Here is a 24,301-nt window from a genome sequence, read left to right as displayed (position 1 = left end):
GCTGACCGCAAAACTGCAATAGAAATTTGTCAGAAAAATGTATAGATAATCTAAAATACCGTTGCGCTTTATTTCTCAAATTCTGATTGGATGACGACATTGTATATCATGCTTCGAAAGATACTGCCGGGTAGAGTTATATTAGTTTATGTATGAAAATTAAACAAAAATGGTTAGTAAAAGCAAATTTAAAAGTTCCTCTCCATTCTTTTGAGATTTGAGCTCAGTCCCCAAGAAAAGAGCCTCTCACTAGAATTAAAAGGTTTGGTGGGAGAAACGAGCTGAGGAGGGACTTAGCCTTTTCTAACCAAGAATATTATTAAACGTGAAGCTAATCCTTGGAAATGATAATACTTAATAATGGTAATACTGGTAATACTTAATCCTTGGAAATGAGTAGACGATGATATGCATGCGAATGTTACAGATTCAATTATAAGATAAGTCAATATTTGAACAAGAAAAGTACAAGGAAACTTGTCAAGCTAAACTAATCCACATTGTGAGTTGACCATATTGGAAACTATTGAGGGCATTTGTAATTTACAAGTTTAACAATAAAACAAAATAAATTTTTAAATTTTGAATGTTAAGTTTTCCAACTGCATGTATGTTTTTATGAATTGATTAAAATGTAAAAATATACATGTTTGATAGTTTGAAAAATCTAATTAGTTAGTCTAATTAGTCACACCATGACTAGGGTGACGACTCCTAGTGTGGAGTCGAATTTGGTATCGTTAGATAGTTTTTTTTTTCAATATCGCACTTGTCTTTTCTTTACTTTTTCAATTTGGCATGTATTTTTCGATATACCTCTATTGGGGATGTGACAGGTATTACACGGTTATTACTCGGACCCAGCAAAAAACTTTCCTCATCTGGTACCTGATACCCATACCTGGTTTTTTGTCTCGAGACCCGGTAGCTAATTTACAATCAAGCTACCTTTAACGACTTGCCGTCTTTCTAGGAAATTTTCTTCTTGGCTGTATTTGATCCCAATTATTGTAGAAACTTTCATTTATTTTTAAATTTGTTACTTGAGCTAAAAAAAAATCAAGACTCAAGTTTTTTTTATTTAAAAAAAAATGTTAAACAAATGAGCAGGTTGTTAAAGGTCGTTGGAATTTGAAACGGTATCGAAACTTTATCGGCTACCCGTTCTGACCAATTTTACCGAATATTCAATACCGGAAAACATTCATCTATATTCAACACAACCATGTTTACAGTTATAGTAACCCTAAAACGATTCATAAAAGTAATTGTAATTTTATAAGTCCATGTATTTTATAATTTTCTTACCCATCAAGCTGAAATAACTGATTCAGACGTGACATATTTTACTTTTGAGCAAAATTTTAATTCTGGGAAACCATGGAATAATGGATTTCTTCAGAACAAAAAAATGTGTTCATTAAATAGAAGTGTCGCTTAGGAGAAGAAAGAACAAATGCAGAAATCTAAAGCTAAAAATTTTTTCGACTATAATTAAAATTAGAAGAAGAGAATTACATTTATTTAATTTACATTTATTTAATTTACATTTAAAAATATCTATAATTATTTATATAAAGTTATATATAANTTGAGCATACTATATAACTATATAAAGATATTTATTTAAAGTTATTAAAATCGTAGCGAATAAAACTCTAAGGAAACTGTACGATATAAGAAAAATACGATATGACTGTATTACTGTCATACTAAATTTACTTTGAGCGAATGAGTAAATTCAATAAAATATTTTTATTATTTGGGTTTGTTAGGATAAGCATTTTATTAAAATGTAATAGACAACATGACTTAAAAAAAAATTGTAATAAAAGACAAATGAAAGTACAGAAATGGACAAACAACAAACAATAGTTTCAAACAAAATACTAATATTTCTTTACAAATGACGCATTAATTACTCTTGTCTTATCCTATTACTAATTTATGCATCATTGAAGAAGATAAACAATTTTTTTTTTTACATTACTTTCTTTTACATTACTCAACAAAAATTTATTTGGAAATCATTTCATTTTCAGCTTTAGTTGATTTACTTTTATAATGAGAATCGAGTATGGATAAAATTGGTCATCCGTAACTTTAAAACTCAATTTTTACACGAAAGCGTTTAGCTTACTCGTCAGCTCAATAAATTCTCTTACCGTTTAGCTAACTATGGAAGGTTTTCGTATGTTTCTTTCATCCGTATAACGCAATTACGCATTAGTTTTACCAAAGAAAAAAAGTTTGTTGCAAAGCAAATTTACCCCTTGTTTGTAACTTTATCTAATAAGTTGCTTTATCTTTTAGGGGTTCTAAATTAATGGGATACGGAAATAGTGTCGTAGCATTAAGAGCAGCTAAACCACTCTATAATTCAAATGTTCAAGTTAAAAGATAAAATTTCTAACTAAGTGTAGAAAAGTATAACAGTTTCTACTCAGATCTTACTGCACTTAAATTTATTATTTTCTGATGATTTAAACATTAAATCCTAACAATTAAAACATTTTTCATTTAATAAACCGTCATTTTATTGGAATATTTCTTCATTTAACAGAATCTACAACACTGAATGCTATAGAAAATTTAAATAAATCCAAAGAAAAAGGAATTAATTATAAAACCCACTCCGTATGTTCCCACTTCATAATTAATATTTACGTTTATCATTTTACATCTAAAAAGTCCCAAATTTCTTATCGAAACTTTTTTTTAAATTTAGTTTAAAAATTTCTAAAAATAAACACATTTTTAATTCGTGCTTAATAAATTTCCTTAGTACTATATCTTCTAAAATATTTATTAATAAATAATTATAAGATTTTTATATTGTTTTGTATAAATATTATAATAGCCGGTCGTGTAAAAGTTACAAATTCCCCGAAAATGGTCAGATAAAAAAGAATATTTTACCGGATACCTGGAACTGACCGGCTAAAAGATTCATTTTTCACCGAGTACCGGGATCCGATAAATCTCTAATCCTCATATTGAACAATTTTTATGCCATTTTCATTTTGCGATCTCGAGAAAACGCTTTATCTGAGCATTTGTTCAGATTTTTATAATTTTTCGAAATATCTAAATAAATAAAAGGAGAATATTTTGACATTCATTATTCTTTTAATTTTTACATCTTAAAGAAACTGGCATTTTTTAAAATTCAAACGATTTAACGAAAAACAAACTATGCATTGACTGCATAAAGTTAAACCAAACGATTCATTTTTCTTCACTTTTTTAAAATTGTTAGTTCTAGAATTTAAAATTAAAAAAGGCTACGCAGTAGAAAGCTACATTCATACACGAAAATGCATCATGCTATACTACGTCTGATATGGGCCCGTTACTTTAACTTCTTATTTTATTTTAATTTTTTTTAATTTAAGAATACATTAAAATACTTGGAAACAAAAGAAAAACCTTTTTGTGTTTTAAAAAAACTTGAACTTACATTTATTTATTTTTCTACCCTAAAGTTGCATACATTTCCCTTTCCTGTTATAGCAGATGACATTTATAACCTAATAAAAAATCCTAAGATATAAAAGTATTAATTTCCTAATTAGGTTAGAGTTAGACTTCTCTCCTTTCTTCTTCTTGCTCTTTCTCTCTTATTCTCTCCATCTTTTTATTTATCTTCTTTTTTTTGTCAGTGTGGCTATGCATTCATTTCATTTTTGCGTCATTGCAGTCATTTTATTTCAAAATTTAAAAAAAGAATAGTTGGAGGCGTTTTCGATTTTTTTTATTATCAATTAATAACAAATTGCAAGTTTTTAAATACGTTTCTAACTTTTACGATGAATTTGTTTATTGTTAAAATATTTTAAGATACAGTAAGATGTTACAAAGAAATAGTATTGTATATAATATTAATATTTTTATAGCATATTAATGTATCTTATATATATTCGTACTTTATTTTTCTAATCAACGACTAATATTTCGAGCACTGAAATGAAGTTGTGAAATCTTGCTTTGTTGTAATTTTTACTAATTAATAATCTAAATAATACTTATATTTTATCTTATTTTACGAAATAAGTAATAACTTCCTGCCAATATTTCAAAAACAAATTTATAATAATAAAATAAATTTATAATAATTTATTCTTTCGCATGTCTTGTTTGTTTGAAGTTATTATTTCATATTCAATTACTTACAATAAATTTATTTCACAACTTCTTTTGTTCAGAAAATTAGTTCTTGAAAATAAGCGTTCAGGAATGATTTAAAGTGCATACTAAATTTATTAGCAGTTTAAATCTTTCCAGTTCTATAACGAATTAAGAATTGAAATTTATATTCAGCAATGATCTGAAACGAAGTCAATATTTCTTTCATTTTAAAATATTTGGATACCTTAACACTTTTCAAAAGTAAAATATGTGCTACTTATAAATACATAAAAACTTCTTTTGCTCTTGATTCTAATTTTCTCTCATTACATTTTTCTTTAAATTCCATAAAATCGAAAAGAAAAATATTCTGCATTTTCGCGATTTATAATTTTGGTCACTTTTCTTATCATTGAAAAATCAGTAAAATGTGTCCTTACTTAAAACTTTTCGCCTTTTATAAATTTGCATATTGTAAATAATTGCATGCATTGCATTCTAATCACTATGCATATTGTATGAATATTCATACTAAAAATCAGAAGAAAAATGAACATATATGAGCAAATTATTTATTTACAAAATGAATTTATGAAATTTCAAAAGAATATCAAAATAGCATAATAACTAATTGCAGTATGCAAAGTAAAAATTATGCATATGGATAAAAGACATACGTGATTCTAATTTGAAAATTTATGGGTAAATGATTGAGCATACAATTTAGCTAATTCTAAGCACTTATTTAGTAATTTTTCAGTCACTTTTTACCTTTTGACTTATTGTCTCCTTCGGCTGTAGAATTAAACGCTGCGCAAGGTATTTTCTCGCAATCACCGTCAGACATAGATTCAAACAATGTCTTGACACCGAATTGTTCCAAATATTTCTGATCCACGAACTGTGACAATCCATGCAGAGTCTTTTGCAAAGCTGTAGTGTCCGTATGGTTATCGGTTGATCCCTTGGTCACTTGGCAGAATATTCGTTGCATACATTCTGGATTATCCAGAGCTCTGGCTCCAAATGTGCTGATGGCTTGAACCACTGGTGACAAGAATTCTGCGTCTCTCAAGCTTTTTCCGCTGTTACCCGTTGCTGTCGTGGTTACAGTTGGAATACCACCATTCATCATCATATTCATCAAGGTTGGTAAAACAGCAGCAAGCATCAGACTGATTGGGATTATACAAGCCAAAAGAAGAGCCATTGGGTCTTCCTTCAATTTAGCCAGCAAACCTTTCTTGGGCTGGTTCATCTGCATCATCGTCGTCAACATTTTCAACTCTTGCGGCGACCAGGCATCGCCTTTCCAGCTTACAGCAGCAGGTGGAGGCGCAGGCCAGTAGTATTCTTCAATTTCTGGAAGTGGTTCTGGTTTTTTCTCTGGCATGGGAGGCATTGCTGGTGGCATAGCTGGTGCTTCTGGAATTTCTCCTTTCCACACATTCCAGTTTACGTGTGTTCCACTCTTGTATAAACGTTTCTGAGAGTTGTGTTTTCCTTGAGAAGGCTTGAAAAAATCCTTGCTGGTATATTGTTCAAAATTACTTGGAGGGGAGAACTCCGATTTGGTGAAGGATGTTCTTGGCTCGGCTATTTGATAGCTATCCAGTTCATCTCCGTTATAAGCGTCCTCTGGTGTATAAATTACTGGTGAGTCCTTCTTCAAAACTTGAGAACTGTAGAGAGTATTATCATCAGTGCGTCCATTTCGTACTTGTGTGTTATTTTTCGAAATTTTCCCAACAACTTCATCGCAAAAACCTTGAATAGTAAAAGCACAAATGCAAACGTAAATACAAATTTTCCTATTCATTTTTAAAAAATTAGAAGAAGATTTGATGCTTATTAATGCTGCTGTGTTTATGGATGTTTGTTAGTGGATGCTGACGAGTTTTATATAACCAAGCACGCTCCGTTTGCCTTTAGTTATTCCATGGCAATTTTTAAATAATCAAAATTCATTTATTTCGTGATTTATTTATTCCATTACTTAACTGTCTTTGTGTTTCTGTATTAAAAATATGCAGACGATGGTTCCTTAATGCGCATGCATGAAAGCCCTCGCCCGTGGGACCGCGAAGAGCCTTCTTGTGTTCTTCTTTTCACTCTCTTCTCTTATCGTCATTTCTTTTGTGATCATCAGATCCGTGAAAGACCTGTGAAGGACCGACTCATGATTTACGAGGATTGGACATTGGGTTGATGATGACACAGTAATCCGGTTGTATGGAGGAAAGTTCGGAAGATGCTTCCCGTTTTTGTTCATGAATCCGATGCAGATCCTGCCACGCCTTTTCGTGCAAACTCTAATTTTCTATCTAATCAAACGATCTCTTCGCTTTCTTGATATTAGAGCACACAATTAATCTCCATAAAACTGTGGATTTTTAGCTTTTTCTTAATGTGTTGATGGGGCAGATAAAATGATGATTGGTTGTATAATATAAATCGACAACTGGAAAAAAATTATCGTTTATGAACATTCTCAAAACGGCATTCTATTTTCTAGTCTAATGATTTTTTAAAAATAGTGAAAGAAGGATACAAAAAGAACTCTTTTGACCTTTATAAAAATTCTCTCCCTTCTTAATATTTTCTTTTGTGTTTAGTTTAGTTATTAACATTTAGATAGAAATATTTTTATATAGGGCTGATTTTTTCAATTTTTTAAATATTGCACTTGAAAAAGATGTATAAACTGATATTCGCACTATACGATTATGAAAAAAAATTCGAAGAAAAACAATATAAAAATATATCCTAATCTAATACCGGATACCTGGAACTNTGACACGCATATACCATATTATGTATAGTTAGATTACAGTTTTGGAAATAATCGTTAGCTTTCTGAAAAGAGGGAAGCATTATAAAGCTGAAAATTTGTTCCTATGCTTTATGTATAAAGTAATTTAATCACAATTAGCAGTATTTCTTTCTTTGGCTGAATACAAGAACAGAAGATGTCAAAAAATTGGAAACTATACTATTTAAAATCTTAATAATATTATGATAATAATTATTTCATATTTCTGTCAAAAATTTAGATTGATGCTTGCAATATTTTATTCACTACTTTTAAATTGTAGAATCGAATGATTATAGCTAAGACTGAGCTAAATAACTAAAATATTCCTTTATTAATAGATTTCGTGACTCTTTTCCAATCATTGACATTGGATTTTCCTTTTAAGCCTCACTTATATTTATATTTTGACGTTAAACCAAAGATATATTTAGACACTTTAATTACATCCCATACATATTCCTACATTTCTGCATAAAACCATAGGCACATTAATTCTTCAAAACTATTTAATTTATTTAATATTGAATATTAAGAACAATCGCACCCCCTCTGTCTAAACAGGCATACGTCAACAACAATATTGACTATTGAATAAAAAGCAATTTGAAGTAATTTTTCGTAGTAATCAATTTAAACTTTATTCAATCAGATTTTGTATAATATAACACAATTTCTTACCTTTTCAGTCTCTATTCTATTAAAAAAATTAAATTGTATTTAAATATTCTTTTATTTTTCAGAGACCTCCGATTTAATAAAATACGAGAAATCAAGAGTAATGCATTTAAAAACTTAGGACAACTAAATACACTGTAAGTATACTTCATTTAGAAATACTAAATTTATTCAAAGAAGTTATCATTAGATTGTCTCTGATATTTACTTAATTTTTTAATACTTATTTATTATGAAAAATACCTGATGCATGCTACAAAAGTGCTTTCTCTAAAACAAATGTTTGTTTAAACGTACGTTTAAAATTTCCAAAAAGTTTACTGAAATTTAAAACATAAAAAATGGGCAAGTATAAAAGTTTTATTAGTAAATTTAATAAATTGTGCTAGAATGAAGTGCCAGGCACGACAAGATGTTTTGTCACATATTCACCAACAACGTTCTGTACACGTCGATCATCAATTATCACAAAATAATACGTTCGTGATTCGTATTGCACAATAAGCATAGAACATTTAACTCGCTGCAATGAGTTGCTGTTGATTGTTTCGGTATAAATACATTTATTAAATTCATTCCAAACCAAGTGGTTTTAAAAAAAAATCCACTGTATAATGTATCGATATATCAAAAACCTATTTTCATAAGATTTCTTCCTTTAATAACCGCTCTTTTTTTTGCAAAAGCAAAATAAATTAATGTTCTACGTACCTGACTCTTTCGTTAGGAGCGGCGTATTTATCCGGCATTACGCGATGTCCTGTGTGTACGGGCGCCATATTTAACCAGTGTCAACCGGCCATTTGATAACCGACTTAATCTGTTTCAAACTGCCATTGGCTTATATTCCATCACCCATATAGGATTAATGGGTTATTGAGTCAAAATATTGGCTAAAAGTATATTTTGAATGTGTTTAGTTTGTTTTGTAAGTCAGAAAGACATTTTCCTCTTGTTCATAAATTTGGTTTATAAAAAACGAAATAGAAAGTACTTCGTTTGCAATGCAAGTGACAAAAGACATGAATCTAAGTGTGTGTGTGGAAAAATTGTAATGGTGATTTGTAGTGTAGGTTTGGGCATCGACCTTTGTTTTAAAATTTATCATCCTGCTTAAAATTACTAAAAGATTTTGGAATTATCCTAAATTGCATTTTATTTATAATACTTTTTTTGTTTTATAACCGTCATTGAACAATTGACCTAATTTTTGGGTTTACGACTACTAATGTTCCATTCCGCAACCTTGTTATTTTGAACCCAATCCAGAAGACAAAAGAATTCCTTTATCAAGTATTAGAAGAAATTTGCCTTCGTAGAGGACTTTTTGACGGAACTAACTTCCATTTGCGTTACATGGTGAGGAAAACCCCGAAAACTTCCCACGATTAACCTGATGGCAAGGGGACTCTAATCCATTATCCGTCTACCGCTGAGGATATTTTACGTCATTTATACTACTTGAAAAATCTCCAATTATATTGTTATGTTACTCTTAAATAAGATAATCCAAACATCAATTTACAGACTTACAATAGTCACTCTTCGCGGAGCGGTACACCGTTCAGTGGCGGCACTTCAGCCGAGTGAACTGATGTAACAAAAGAGTTAAGCTGACTAAAAAAAGTTATTCAACTTTAAAATTAGATATTTTTTTAAATGAAATATTCTATCATTTTGAAATGAAATAGCATGTACTACTTCTTCAATCCTTTTAGGTCACTTTGAGATAGTAGTTGATTTTAGTCGTTAAAATTTGATTTGGTATTTATTAAACTGAGTTCACTAAGCAAGCATAGTACATTTTAAAATTATTTTTGCTTCGATATGTTATTATGATATTTTCTTTTAATTTATTGTACGCTATTGTGCTAGACTGCTTTAAAAAAATCAATATTTTTCAAAGCTTTTTTTCATTCCCAATCCAGAAAATAAATAAATAAATTCATTTGCCATTTTCGTCTAATATTACAGTGTATTAAAAATAATGTCAGTTATGGTCAAGTTTACGTAGTAAAAAAATATACTTTTTTATCCTTTTTGAAACCATTGTAGAAATTGAAACTTCTTCTTAAACACGCAGAGCAATAAACTGCATATTTTTTCTTATCTTTATCTTACTCAATTGATCGAAATATCTGCTTTTTAGTTGACTTTTCTATGAAGATTGTATTTTTTTTAGGTTATTGAATAACAACCATTTAAACAAAATAGAAGATGATGCTTTTGCAGGTTTGACAGAATTGAAATATTTGTGAGTATAAAATATTTGTTTAGTAATATCAAGTAGTAGTCGGGAGATTTGTCCGGAGTAATTTTTTAGATTTTCGTCTTTTTAATGGATTAAATTATTACATTTGTTATAAATAGCTTATACTTCGGTAGGTTTTTTAATAGTTTGTAAAGGAAAACTTTTTATGAATATTTAGGATAAAGCCACCTAACTCGAAGATAATTTTTTTTCAAAATTATGCATTAAAACTTATATACCTAGAATTAAAAAGCTTGAGCCCGGCAATTTTTGTATCATAGGCATTTTCCTTTCATCCATGACTTTTTTAAGATGATTAATAAATTTATCATTTTAGATATCTTTATAAGAATCGCATCAAAACTATTGGAAGTACTGCATTCAAAGGATTACAGAAATTAGAGCAACTGTAAGTACATTTACTTTCTTTTTTTTCGAATTCGCTTGTTTCTTTTTTTCATAAATATTGTACGAGGAATAAATTTCAATTATTCTAATTCTGGTTAATTTATAATCCTGCCAAGCTAAATGAAAATAACGAGAAATAAATGTCTTGCTTAGGTTATTTTTAATCAGATTGTTTATCACATGCTATAGTAATTCTGAAATAAAATAAATTAACTTAAACTTATTTTTACTAATATAAGTTTAAGTTAATTTTTATATATATATATANGGAAATAATAAGTAAAAAAATAACAAGCAACAGTTTTAAAAAAAAGAAAAAAAAAGGATGAAATTTTATTTAAAAAAAACGGAAAAAAAAGAAGAAAAAATAATCTTTTCATCAGTCTACACGATTATATCCGCAAAAAAGAGTGCTTTCTGATATTGTATCAATATAGCCTATGTAAAATATATTAATACAATAGTGTGAGGAGCACTCAAAAAAATTTTTTACAAAAATTACAACAAATAAAATAGACTTAAAAAACTTATTGTTTTTCTTAACTTTCTTCGTGTTTTCTTGTATTTATTTATTATAATATATATATAATTTTCCTTTTTTTTAAATTTTACTTATTAATTAACTAGAGCAAATTATTACTAATTAGAATTCTCTATTTCCATACATATACCTATAAATAATAATAATAAACTATAAAAATACATTATTATAATAAATGATTATAATGAAATAAAAATGATAGAATCTGATACTTATTTCTTCTGATCTTCTTAAATACAAAATTAATATTTTTTCTTTATTAATGTTTAATCAAATCATGGGTTTAAAAACGGTATAGTGATTACTAAATGTAATGTAATGATAAGTTTTTTTATTTATTTTTTGATTAAATAAAACAAATTATTGAGAATTTATTTCTTTATTTACAGATACATACATTTTAATAAAATAGAGAAGATAGAATCTGATACTTTTGCAGATCTTCCTTCATTGGAAAGATTGTAAGTAATGAACTATTCCAAGAAATACTTTGTGCGTGTGATTGCAGACATTATATTTTTTGATTTACGATATTTTTATATTTTCAGATTTTTGCATCAAAACAAACTATCAAAAATACCCTATGACGCATTTAAGCACTTAAAATCATTAAGAAGATTGTAAGTAAATTAATGTTTTTATTTATTTTTTTAAATTTAATATATATATTTGTATTTAATGTAGTTAATTGCAAAGAAAAAAATAGACTGCTAATATTTTAAGTTGAAAATATTTAATTTTGAATTTCTGCATTGAATGATTAAAACTTAATAACTAGTTGCTGGCATTTTTATTAACTTCAATATATAAAAATTAACTGAAATAAATAACTAAAAAATTATGAAATGCCAATTAATTCATAATTTATTTTAGTTTCCATTAATGATTTAGAAAAACCTAAGTGTAGTAATCCATTCTCTTTTAATATAGATGATTTCATTAGTTAATGAGAATATATTATCAACTTTGAATAATTATTATTCCTTAGTTATTTAATATCAATGAATTTTAAATAATTCTGTTTTAAAGAAATGAATAATGAATAATTATAATGTGGAAAAAACATTTCGTTGTATTTATACCAATCCCTAATCTTGCCTCATTCAGGTGCAAGGATTTGAAATCTGAAATTAGTTTTGCTCTTGCAGCTACAGAATATTTTTTGAATGATAATTTTAGCCTATATTTCGTCAATATGTACAAGTTTAAAAACGTTATAAATAATAGGGAATCGCCTAAATGTTGTGACAAACTTTTAAGGTAGTTAAGGTACATAATCAGGATTAAAATTGCATAAAAACCCATCTCCGGAAATGTGAACGTAGATAAGGGGTGCTTTCTTATCATGATCTGTTCAGAAGAACGCGAAGAAACAGTTCATAATGAAAAGTGCCTTACCTGCGTACATTTGGTATGGGTTTCTATGCAACTGTCCTAACTTCTCTAAAAAATTGTTTCAACATTTACTGGATCCCATATTTTATACACCGTTTTTAAATTTGTATATTTCGACCAAAAAGTAGTCGAAAAATTTTATTTAAAAAAATTTAACTTCAGGAAGGAATCAATTTCAGATTTGTAATCAGTGGTGGAAAATTATTCAAGATCCATTAAAAAATCTGATGCAACAGGAAACAAAATAGTTCTCCAATGTTACTTGCATATTTCTTGCATTTATGTAGAAATTATTTATTCTTACACTTCATTTTGTTTCTTTTTTACAATTTAAAATTCACAATTTCTGTGGTTAACACTTCGCGTTGAAGTAAAATGTTAGCATTTTAAATTTTTATATACGTCCTCTTTACTCATTCAAAAATTATCATTTACTTTTTTCAAAAAAAATATTCCTTAGTACATAAAAATGAAAATTATTTTTTAGACAACTCGATTCTGGGGTTAACACTTCATGTTGGAGAAAATTGTCAATACTTTAAATTTTTATATCTGTTCTCCATATTCATTAAAAAATTAGTATTCACTTTTTTAAAAAAAAAAAATTTTTTTCCATATATATATTAGAATGATGCATAGTTAGTACATAAAAATGAAAATTATTTTTCAGACGACTCGATTCAGGGGTTAACACTTCATGCTGAAGAAAATTGTCAGTACTTTAAATTTTTATATCTGTTCTCTATATTCATTAAAAAATTAGTATTCACTTTTTTAAAAAAAAAACAAAATTTATTCCATACATATATTAGACTGATGCATAGTTAGTACATAAAAATGAAAATTATTTTTTATTCGACTTGATTCTGGGGTTAACACTTCATGTTGACAAAAATTGTCAGTACTTTAGTCAGTAGATCTATTCTCTATTGTCAGTCAGTAGATCTGTTCTCTATATTCATTAAAAAATTATTATTCACTTTTCTTTAAGAAAATTTTTTATTCCTGATATATACATAAGAATGATGTATAGTTAGTACATAAAAATGTAAATTATTTTTTAGACAACTTGATTCTGGAGTTAACACTTCATGTTGAAGAAAATTGTCAGTACTTTAAATTTTCATATCTGTTCTCTATATTCATTAAAAAATTATTATTCACTTTTCTTTAAGAAAATATTTTTATTCCTTATATATATTAGAAGGATGTACAGTTAGTACATAAAAATGAAAATTTTTTTTTAGACGACTTGATTCTGGGGTTAACATTTCATGTTGAAGAAAATAGTCAGTACTTTAAATTTTTATATCCGTTCTCTATACTCATTTTATTCACTTTTTATAAGAAATTTTTTTTCCTTAAAAATGATGTAAAGTTAGTACATAATGTAAATGTAAAGTAATGATGTAAAGTTAGTACATAAAAATGAAATTATTTTTCTAGACGTCTCGATTCAAATGCTTTGATATGTGACTGTGAAATGATGTAAAGTTAGTACATAATGTATATGTAAAGTAATGATGTAAAGTTAGTACATAAAAATGAAATGATTTTTCTAGACGTCTCGATTCAAATGCTTTGATATGTGACTGTGAAATGATGTAAAGTTAGTACATAATGTATATGTAAAGTAATGATGTAAAGTTAGTACATAAAAATGAAATGATTTTTCTAGACGTCTCGATTCAAATGCTTTGATATGTGACTGTGAAATGATGTGGTTGGCTGATATGTTGAAAGAGAACGAAGCTGCAACTCAGTCTGCTGCAACATGCGAATACCCTAAAATACTGAAAGGAAAACCTCTAACCGCCTTGAATAAGGAAGATTTCAGATGCAGTAAGATTAATAGCACTCTTAAACAGTTATTTGTATTTTTAAAATTTGTATTATACTATTGCTGTGTAAAACTGAAAAAAAAGTTTAGTTTAATAATATTATTAGAATTCAAACATTGAACAAAGTTCAAAATATCTAGGACCCAACTCCTAAGGTACAGATAAAAATGATTTAAATTTTACAATAACTGAAAAAAATATTGAAAATTAATATTGATTATAATATTGATAAAATAATGATTGTAAAAAAATATTGAATCATAATAATTGGAAAATCATATGATTTGTGTAAAAGTAAATCTGCATTTTAAAAGAAATTTATAAAATTAGTTTAAATCATTCTCAATTTGGTTTAAATCTTTCTCAGTAACTTTTTGTCGCACAACTCATTCTTTTAACCTCTGAAAAAACTATATCAGTAATTAGAGGTGCAATTTCTATTACTGTAGTACAGCCAACTTAATTTTTACAATTTACTGTTTTGCTTTTATTAAAAGATAATTTTTCAGCTACGCAACCTCATAAGCCAGTTTTAGAGATTGATGGAAAACGTGCCAGCTATCTTAAATATTATATTATTCGCATAAAAAACAATTTCCATGAAATGCTGTCATATTCCGTGATATTTACTCTTCAATTTTTTTGTCTATTAAGTTGGGCTCAAAATGACTAAGTTACAGAATTAACTGCAGTAATATCGATAGATGAATAATATATCGATATTATTACATCGATATATGAATCTGTATATCACCTCGATATATGAATCTGCTCATCGTTGATAATAAAATTAAAATGTTTATCATTCCTTTCCATTGCCGTCAGGCTTAGAGAGATTTTTTTTCACCTTCTATGGTGGTTAGTTTTTAAGTCTTCCAATAAGGCGTATTTATAAGGTGTAATGATTTATTCTGGAATCCCATAATTTTTAATTCAGTTAAAAAATTGATGTAGATGAACGTTATTGCAGAAGAGGAACGTTATTGCCTTAATTCCATTGGAATAATTAATTGTTTATGAACTTCCTGAACGTTTATTAATTACACGTAATTAATGAAGTGATTAATTAAAGTAATTGTTCATTAATTATTTCTTCAGTCTTATTAATAGACGATGTAGCCGATTTGATTACATTGCGATCATCAACTTGCTACGAATTATTAATTATCCATTACGATTTTAATTAACTAAATTAAAACCGTCATTCTTTTGAAGTCTTTGACACTATTTGGTTCTTCTAACAATATCAACAGTGTTAAAAATGTATAAAAATGAAGTTGTGTTAAGTTCATCGCCTTTTTAGCCTGTATATTGTTATTTTAATTTCTCATTGTTTATAGAAAGGCCAAAAATTACTGAAGAACCCAACGATGTTGATGTCACTTTTGGTGGGACCGCTTACTTCTCTTGCAAAGCGGATGGAGATCCAAAACCTGACATTGTATGGCTTCACAACAGGTAAGCATTAAATATTTCTCGAAGGAATTTATCCAACAAATCTTTTTAAAAAAAAGAAGGAAAAGGTTGTGATCACTGGTTACCCATTGTTCAAGCGTTTTTTCTTTCTGGATTGACTCCGTTAAACGCCACAACATTTCAAATCATGGGTTACAAAAACTGTCTCAATTGAGGTTTGTCGTCGGATTGGTTTTTAAATCAGGCCTATGTACGTGTTCACAAAATACTTTTCCTTCTTCAGTATTTATATTTATATTGAAATCACTGTCAGGCTAGTAATTACAAGTTAATAATTAAAAGAATATGCAAATACTTTTAATTATTATTATGTAAATACATTAAAAATGCTTGCGAGTGAAAATAAAACGAAAAACTACAACGGTCGCTATAGCAACGCATGCGCACTGTTTACTATTACTCTTGGATACAGTTGAAAAGTGTGATGACGTTCAAATAAGTTGCATACGCCATCAAACCCAAAAGAAGACCCATTTTGCCATTGGGTAAAAATATAGATATTTTTGCGATTTCGTTTATTTATTAATTTATTTTTGCAATCAATTGGAAAGTTAAGATAGCACAGCAGTATAAATTTTTTTCTGTGCTTAAGTTGTGCTAATCTTTTTTTGTTGAATTGATTTATGCATGCATGGAGTTTAGTAAATATCAACCTTAATATGCAATTTAATTATAAAAAAAGAAAAAAAAAAGCACTCGAATTGGAGATCACAAAATTAATATTTAAGCTAGAAAGAAACAGAAACGTGATTGACGCGCTGACAAATCATAGTACAAGAAGGTGGATGTAATAAACAGCAAGAAAGATTTGATTGCGGCAGGAAACAGGAGTTGAAAGATGATTATTAGAAATGCCTTTAAGTTTAACTTTCCAATTAAACCTGTTTTTGACGTTTACTGCATTCTCCTTACAATGAGGTGAACCGAGTTCGAATCCCGGTGATGGCAGGTCGATACGAATCAGCACTCGGCTTTCACCGACCACAGTGCTGACGTGAAATATCCTCAGTGGTAGACGGATCATGAGTTAGTCCCTTTGCCATCAGGCTAACAGGGGGAGGTTCTCGTGATCTTCCTCCCCATGTAACGCTAATGCGAGTTAGTTCCATCAAAAAGTCCTCCACGAAGGCAAATTTCTCCCAATACTTGATCCAGGAGTTCCCTTGTCTTCTGGATTTGGTTCAAAATTACAAGGCTACGAAGTTGAACATTAGAAGTCTTAAACCCAAATATTGGGTCGGCTGTTCAACGACGGTTATAACATTCTTCTTACACTACAGTGATTTTTCAGATTTTGATGGTGTTTTTGTTTCTTCTTCGTTTAAGTGCCAATTTGCAAACTCCTACATGTATACTTTTTATTTTCATTTTCAATAAGGATTCTAAAATTGCGTAATAAGGGTAGTCTTTATGGAACACCCTGTATTTATTTATTATTCAATTTATAATTATTGTTTTTACTTCGCCTAAGCAATGAAATATCACCAAGTGAAGGGGAGAGATACAGCATCTTGACGGATGGTACACTTATGATAACAGAAGCCCAAGATTTGGATGCTGGGGTGTACGAATGCATGGCTAAGAATCCAGCTGGTGAAATAAAATCAAGAGCAGCTAAGATGCACTATCTCAACGATCAAGCGAATTTAATAAGAAGTAAGAGGCTTTTTTAGTACAAAAGTTCCCCTTTTCTTTAATTGACATAAATTTTTACGCTCTTACAGGGAATATATTCTAGAATCACTACCTTTAAAATATATTTTTAGAATCCTTGCCAAAAATCAAGTAAAAAAAAGCACATTTCAATTAGTTAGTTATACGTTTCAGGAAGCAAATCTGTATGCTTTTAGACAATCAATTTGCATATTTAATTCAGAAAAATAAAATCTGTTGAATTATTTGTGGCGAAGAAAGACACTAAGACTGATTTGTCTGACTTGTGAAACTAGAATGTCTTTCTAATGATTGCCTTTTAACTCTTTACTGCTTTCTCTGACAAACAAGTTTTTAGTCTCTCCTTTCTCACTGAAGATTCTTTAGATTCAATATTAATGTGTGGCCCAAGATGTGTATATGTCTTACTTCATCCCGGACAAGGATTATTGAAATATATCCTTTTTTTAAGTGGCGGGCACTTGGAACTATTGTCCATTGTCCACAGAAAGTGCCAGAACTGCTAACTCTCTTTTCGTTACCCTGTGGGCACCTGCGGTGGAGCAGCGTAGCCCACGTCACTCTACCACAACCCGTTTATAGGGCGGGTCACATTCACACACAAAGGAGAAAAGACATAGAACACAGATAGAGAGTAAGAAATATCCATGCCTTACCCGGGATTCGAACCCAGAACCTTTCTGATGCAAGGAGAGTTCCCTGCCCCCTACACACAGGTCGATCGGCTTGAAATATATACTACAAGCAGTGATTACGGAACACGTAATATATACCATGTGATAATATACACTGAGATTACGATAATCATGAGATAGCATTATGCAACTATACATATGGCAATAGTATCGCGTACAAAATGTGTAATATATGGGTAGTGTACTGAACAAGACTTTTATTTGAGTTTAAGTTATTCATCTGAGAATGTTTCTGATGTAATTATGACCGCAAGACGAGAACTGACAGACTTAGAACATGGAATAGGAGTTAGAGCTAGACAAATGGGAATTCATATTCCTAGATCTCCTGTGACGAGAATACCTAATTTCAGGCATAACATCCACCATGGACAACGTAGTGGCCGACAGCCAGCACCTAACGATCGAGATCACCGACGTGTTATTATGGTTAACAGACAAGTAAAATTACGTGGAATAACCGCAAATGTGTTCGATAGGACAGTGTGGTGAAATTTGGCTGTAATAGAATGTGACAACAGAAGAAAGATTTGAGTACCTTAACTACTAGCGACATCACGTCCGCCGCCTCTCCTGGGCTTGTAACCATATTGGTTAGACACTGGATGACTAGAAAACCGTAACTTGGTTCAGCTAGTCAGAGTTGATGGGAGAGTTCGAGTGTGTCGCAAATCCCCCGAAACTATGGACCCAAGTTGTCAATAAGGCACTTAATATCTGGTGTGGGCTGCTTTCTCATGGCATGGACTGGGCTCCATGGTTCGATTGCATCGATCAATGACTGTAAATGGTTAAGTTCAGCTACTCGGAGATCACTTGAAGCCATTTATGGACCCAAACAACCATGGAATTTTTATGGATGACAATGTATGACGAGTCTTAATTGTTCCTGACTGGTTCGAAGATCATTCTGGCCAATTCAAGCAAATAATTAATTTGGCCTCTTAGATTACCCAACATGAATTCCATTGGACGCATATGGGATATAATCGCATAAAATCCTGCACCCACAACGCTTTCACAATTATGGTCATCTATTGAGGCTGCATGGCTGAATATTCCTGCAAGAGACTTTCAACTACTTGTTAAGTCCATGCCACCCCGCTAATTTTGTCTCCTCGGTGTATATGTAATATTATTGCAGACTAAAATACATTTTTTTTAAAATTAAAGAAGTACACTTATTAAACCATATATAATTTTTAAGCTAGAGGAAAGAAATCAAAAGTCAGAATCTAACGAATAATTGTTAAAGGAAGCAAAACTAAAAACATCAAAACATGTTTGATTGCCAGGGATACAGTAAATGCAAGGCGATTAGTATAAGAAAAACCGTTAAGTTTCATCAGACAGACTGGCTTGAAATTTCTCTATCCCACCTTCCTCGCTAGTGACTCAACAGACTACTATAACGTTTTTGCTTCTTCCTCGCTTAAGTATTAATTTTTGACCCTCAATACTTTTTCATTTTTTTCTACATTTTTGTCGAGAATTATAAAAATATATATTTCGTGTAGACTTTACTGAAGACCCTGTGCGAATTCAAATCATTTTTCAGGAATAAGCTATTCATATAATAAACTACAATTAAGTGTCCTGCTTTTACTTAGTAATAGCATACCCACATTTTGGTTGTGTATCCTCTAACAATATTAAACTTAGTGCTACAAAGAAATCTAACAGTAATACTTTAATATTATTCAGGTACTCTCAGATTCAGAGACCAGCCAACAGACAGTAAAGTTCCTGTTGGAGCAACTATTGTATTACCTTGTACAGCAGTCGGGGAACCGAACCCTATTATAAACTGGGTGCAAAACCGAATATCTTTGCCCAGAGTTTCTAGATATCACGTGTCTCCCTCTGGTTCTCTTACGATTAAAAATGTGCAGAAAAATGACGCAGGAGTGTATCAGTGTATTGCCACTAATAATCTGTCTACAATAGCTGTTGAAGCGAACCTCATAGTTGAAGGTAAATATATTTTATTGTTTTTATCTACAGTTTTCCTTTACCCTTTCCTTGCGAGTTTTTTACATCCCTGTTTATAGAGCGAGGTATTTAACCTGCATCCACTCGATACCCTGCGTGTATGAGAGCCGTAGTTAGCTGGCATCCATGGGATGACATCATGTACGAGCGCCGTATTTAACCGGCATCCACGCATGTGATGTCCTGTGTGTACACTCGCTGTATTTAGCAGGCATCCACGCTATGTGCGAGCACCGTATTTAGTCAGCATCCACGTGATGCCATGCATGTACGAGCGCCGTATTCAACCGGCATCCACGTACGTGATGGCCAGTGCGTACTCACATCGTATTTAGCTGGCATCCACGAGATGCTGTGTGTTTACGAGTGCCGAATTTTGCTGGCACCCACGTGATGAGTTATGTGTACGAGGGCCGTGTTTAAACGTCCTGTGTATACAAGCGCAGTATTTAACCTGCATCCACGTGACGCTATGTGTGTTAGAGCTCCGTATTTAGCCGGCACCCACTCCATGACAGTGTGAACGCGCGCCGTATTTAGAAGACATCCACGCGATGCCATGTTTGTACGAGAGCCGTATTTAACCGGTGTCAGCGTGATATTGTTTGGTAAGAGTCCCAATATGCTTCAAACTGCCATTAGCTAATATTACATTGATCAGTATTGGATTAATACCAATAAAAGTATATTTTATTGGTATTAATCCAATATGTGCTTATTAAATTTTGTAAGCCGATTGAATTTTTATTGATAATATTTTCAAAATCTTGAAATATATTATTATGTAACACTCAAATAATAAAATCTGAACATCAGCTTAGCGACATACAATGTGCACACTTCGCAATGCAGTGCACCACTCAGTGGCGTTACTTCAGTGGAGCGGGCTGCCGTAAAGAAAAAGTTAATTAATTGTAGGTAATTGTCTTTGGTTATTCTACTAAAAATATTCTACGAAAAGTATTAGAACAATATTTGCACCCAAAACTAACCATTTAGCATTATCAAGTCTACAATAACCTATTTACACTATATTTTTAAAAATAACTCACTTAAAAATTACTTAAATTATCATTTCAGAGGCTAATAATCTTTAAAACAGACGCTATAACCGAATAGGAGAATGACGGCATGTTAATTTATTTATAATATTTTGTTCCAGAAGTTTAAAACTATGTGATTAATTATAGGTAATCTATTACTTCAAGAGTTTTTAGATTTTAAATTTTCAATAGACCTTTTTTTTGTAAAATTGGTGCCGAGAATTTTAAAACTCTAAGTGCATTAAAAATATTTAAAATCCAAAAGAGAAACGATAAACAAATTTCTTATTTTAAATTGCTCATTAGATAAGTGGACTCTAATATCCATCCAGAGAAGTTTATCTTCTTAAGAAAGAGATTAGTTGCTCGACCCAGAAAGACTTTGGTGTTTTTCTTCCTCTAGTTTTTTTTTCTAAATTTCGCTTTCATTGTAGAATCAAACATAGTTTCTTGCTTACAAGAAAGAATTTTAGCATGTAATATTGTAAATTTTTTCCCACAATTTGAACCAATATAACAACGTTTGGCTCTGTGCCGTTGAATAATGTGTACAACCATCTTTGTTTTTATCTATTTTTAGTTAGACTCCAAGATTTTTTTATGCACAGAAAGAAAGATCACTCTGAATAACTTTTGATTTTATGATTAGATCTTCACGTTCTAAGGCTCAATCTTAATGGTTCGAAAGGGTGGCCTCAAATATGATAATTAATTAGTGCAGATGATATTTTAAATTACAAAATCAGCACAAAAACGTACTTTCTCTGGATAAACATACCTTGTTTTGATGGATTTCTGACCTCCAAAATATAGGAGGTAGCAGCAATCTGAGAAAAATGGTTCCAATAGTTTGATCAAAAGAGCGGTTCAATATATGGATCCCTTATCATAAATTTTACTTTATGCGTATTTCACGATATCTGAAGAACTTTTCAAGCAAATTGAAAAATTGTTTCACCCAATTATGAAACTCGATCATCCAAAGATAATTCCATGCAAAATATTACTTTTACTAAATTTTTATTATTTCTTTATTTTATTTAATAATAGTCTAAAAACTTTTGAATTGAAAGGTATACTATTTTTTTAATCATTTTAAAAAATGCGATTTTAAATGACAAAATACGAAATTTGAGCGAAATCGGTTGAATAGTTCCGGAGAAACTGAATTTTAGAAAAAGTCGTATTTTTAAATTTCGATTGATCAGAAACGTCCTCCTATATTTTGCGAGTCAGAAATCCAAATCCGTTGAGAAGAAAAGGTATGTTTATTCAGAGAAAGTAAGTTATAGTGTCTGATTTCGTAACTTGAAATATTGTTTGCACTATTTAATTAGCATATTTAAAGTCACCCAGTGAACCATTAAGATTGAGTCCTAGAACGTGAAGATTCGTTTATTAGATCAAAAGTTATTCAGGATGCTCCGTTTATTTTTTTGCGCAACGTACTCCTAAAAGTATTTCTAATTCATTTCCACGTATTTGCGAATCGAGTCAATCGTCCCTTTTCCATTTCAAAAAGATTCTATTCCAAAATCAGAAATTCCTGGAGTATTCTAACAAAGAACTAAAAATGAGGATTATTATGGGGAGGGTGTTTCTTAATTGTGATTCATATGCAAAAAAAAATAAGAAAGGGACTGTCTTTATGGGGTATTTCTAATTGTGAATACATTCTTGTGCATCCAAGAAACCTGTGAATGTATCGAAGAGTAAATCCTGCTCATATCCTGTCAACTTAGCCCCTCCTGTGTTCCTGGAACGCCCCAGAGATCAAGAGGCCCTTGAAGGACAGAATGTTGAACTTTTCTGCATTGTTGATGGAAGCCCACGCCCTGTCTTATGGTGGATCAAAGATGGTAAGTGCTTGATTTTCATTTTAAAAAAACTGCTAATATTGTATGTTACACAACATATTTTTTCTTTAATTTCGCCTGTTAAATTTATATTAATTTGATTTTGTAACACGCGTAAAATTTCCAAAGAGCTATCAATCGTAATTCGCAGTATTCCTAATACAGTAGAGCCCAATACAGTTATTCGAATTTCCAATTCAGTTATCGTCCCGCAGTGGGACTGATCGTTAAGATACGGTTCCCAGCAGATGACTGAAGTCAAGCATCACTGACTGCGGTCAGTGTGCGGGTGGGTGACCACTTAGATCAGTCTGCGTAGGGACTGAGGGTGTGCGGTATTGGTCCTCGTTAAACTGTTCTACCGTAAAGTGCTCGACTTTGCTTGCAGGTCGTCGGGCTACCGAAGCTGTGATGCCATCCCCTCTGCTGAGGATCAAAATTGTAATGGCATATCTTCGGATCATCCTCTTCGGATCTTTCCCAGTCCGTCGCCAATAACCCATTGCTCAGCTCTAGTGCGACGTAAATGAACTACAATAACCAATACAGTTATCCGAATTTCCAATAAAGTTATTCGAACACCAATTTACCAGATTGTGCAATTATCCGGATCGGTCAAACACAATGTGTTTTGTTTGTTTTTTTGAACCTCATCTAAAAAGTTTTTCATTTATTTTTTTTATTTTGCGAAAATAGTTCTTTATTTTCAGAACATCTGAAAGGGGTCAAAAATAGTTTTTGTCCCTTCTTGACTTAGAAAAAGAATTTCTCGTTCGTTATCCAGTTTCAATGTGGGCGTGGGGGCAACTGACAAGTAGTTTCTAGTAAGGGTGCAGATTTTTCTAAGAGTCAGAAAGAGGAGAGGAAACATGTTTAACATTCTGTTGGTCAATTTTGTAAGAAAGAAGAATGTTAAAAAAAAAAGTTTAAACATGCCATTTTTAGTATGATATAATTAGGTACTGCTATAATTCTCAGTCCTGAGCCTAGAAAAAGAGAAGTTACTTAATAGCATTTACAATGCCTTAAAATAATATTTTCAGCGTGGTGTGGATTTTATATGGCGAGAATCAGTATTTTTAGTTTTCAAAAATGAAAAATCGCCAAGATAAGATAACTGTTTAATTTTAATATCCATAATCTGATTTTCTATATTATTACACTCTCTTTTTAATGAGTAATTTGGTAGCTAATTTTTTGGATATGGTTTATCTGTAAATTCTTCGAACACCTGTAAAAGTTTTATTGAGCTCTATGAGTTTATCTTGGAAACGTTTCCTTGTCAATATACGAAATACAAATTCTGATCTGCTTTGTTAAATGCATTAAATATTTTTATAGAACAGCTTGAAAGTGTTGCGATATGTATATTAGAATTATTTATATTTTAATTTTCTATATATATTTGAGTAAATCTAAGGATTTGACTCCGTAATAGAGGGAATATCTATCTAATGATGGGTTTATCCACGCTAAATATAGAAGTATTTTCATCTTTAATTTGGATAGAG

At 30.6% G+C, this 24,301-nt stretch overlaps 1 protein-coding gene across 1 annotated transcript in view; it reads left to right on the top strand.

Moving 5' to 3' along the window:
- LOC107440831 (Peroxidasin) overlaps positions 1 to 24,301 on the top strand; it is a 102,623-nt gene that overhangs the window by 59,326 nt on the left and 18,996 nt on the right. The window contains exons 2-11 of the mRNA XM_043041871.2: positions 7,684 to 7,755; positions 9,801 to 9,872; positions 10,207 to 10,278; positions 11,208 to 11,279; positions 11,367 to 11,438; positions 13,892 to 14,055; positions 15,395 to 15,512; positions 17,002 to 17,186; positions 19,604 to 19,873; positions 22,677 to 22,793. Of these exons, the coding sequence (XP_042897805.1) occupies positions 7,684 to 7,755; positions 9,801 to 9,872; positions 10,207 to 10,278; positions 11,208 to 11,279; positions 11,367 to 11,438; positions 13,892 to 14,055; positions 15,395 to 15,512; positions 17,002 to 17,186; positions 19,604 to 19,873; positions 22,677 to 22,793 (1,214 nt within the window). The remainder of the gene's footprint in view (positions 1 to 7,683; positions 7,756 to 9,800; positions 9,873 to 10,206; positions 10,279 to 11,207; positions 11,280 to 11,366; positions 11,439 to 13,891; positions 14,056 to 15,394; positions 15,513 to 17,001; positions 17,187 to 19,603; positions 19,874 to 22,676; positions 22,794 to 24,301) is intronic.

This window comes from Parasteatoda tepidariorum, chromosome 6 (genome assembly GCF_043381705.1).
Source record: "Parasteatoda tepidariorum isolate YZ-2023 chromosome 6, CAS_Ptep_4.0, whole genome shotgun sequence".
Lineage (NCBI taxonomy): Eukaryota > Metazoa > Arthropoda > Arachnida > Araneae > Theridiidae > Parasteatoda > Parasteatoda tepidariorum.
This window is presented reverse-complemented; position numbering and strand designations above follow the sequence as displayed.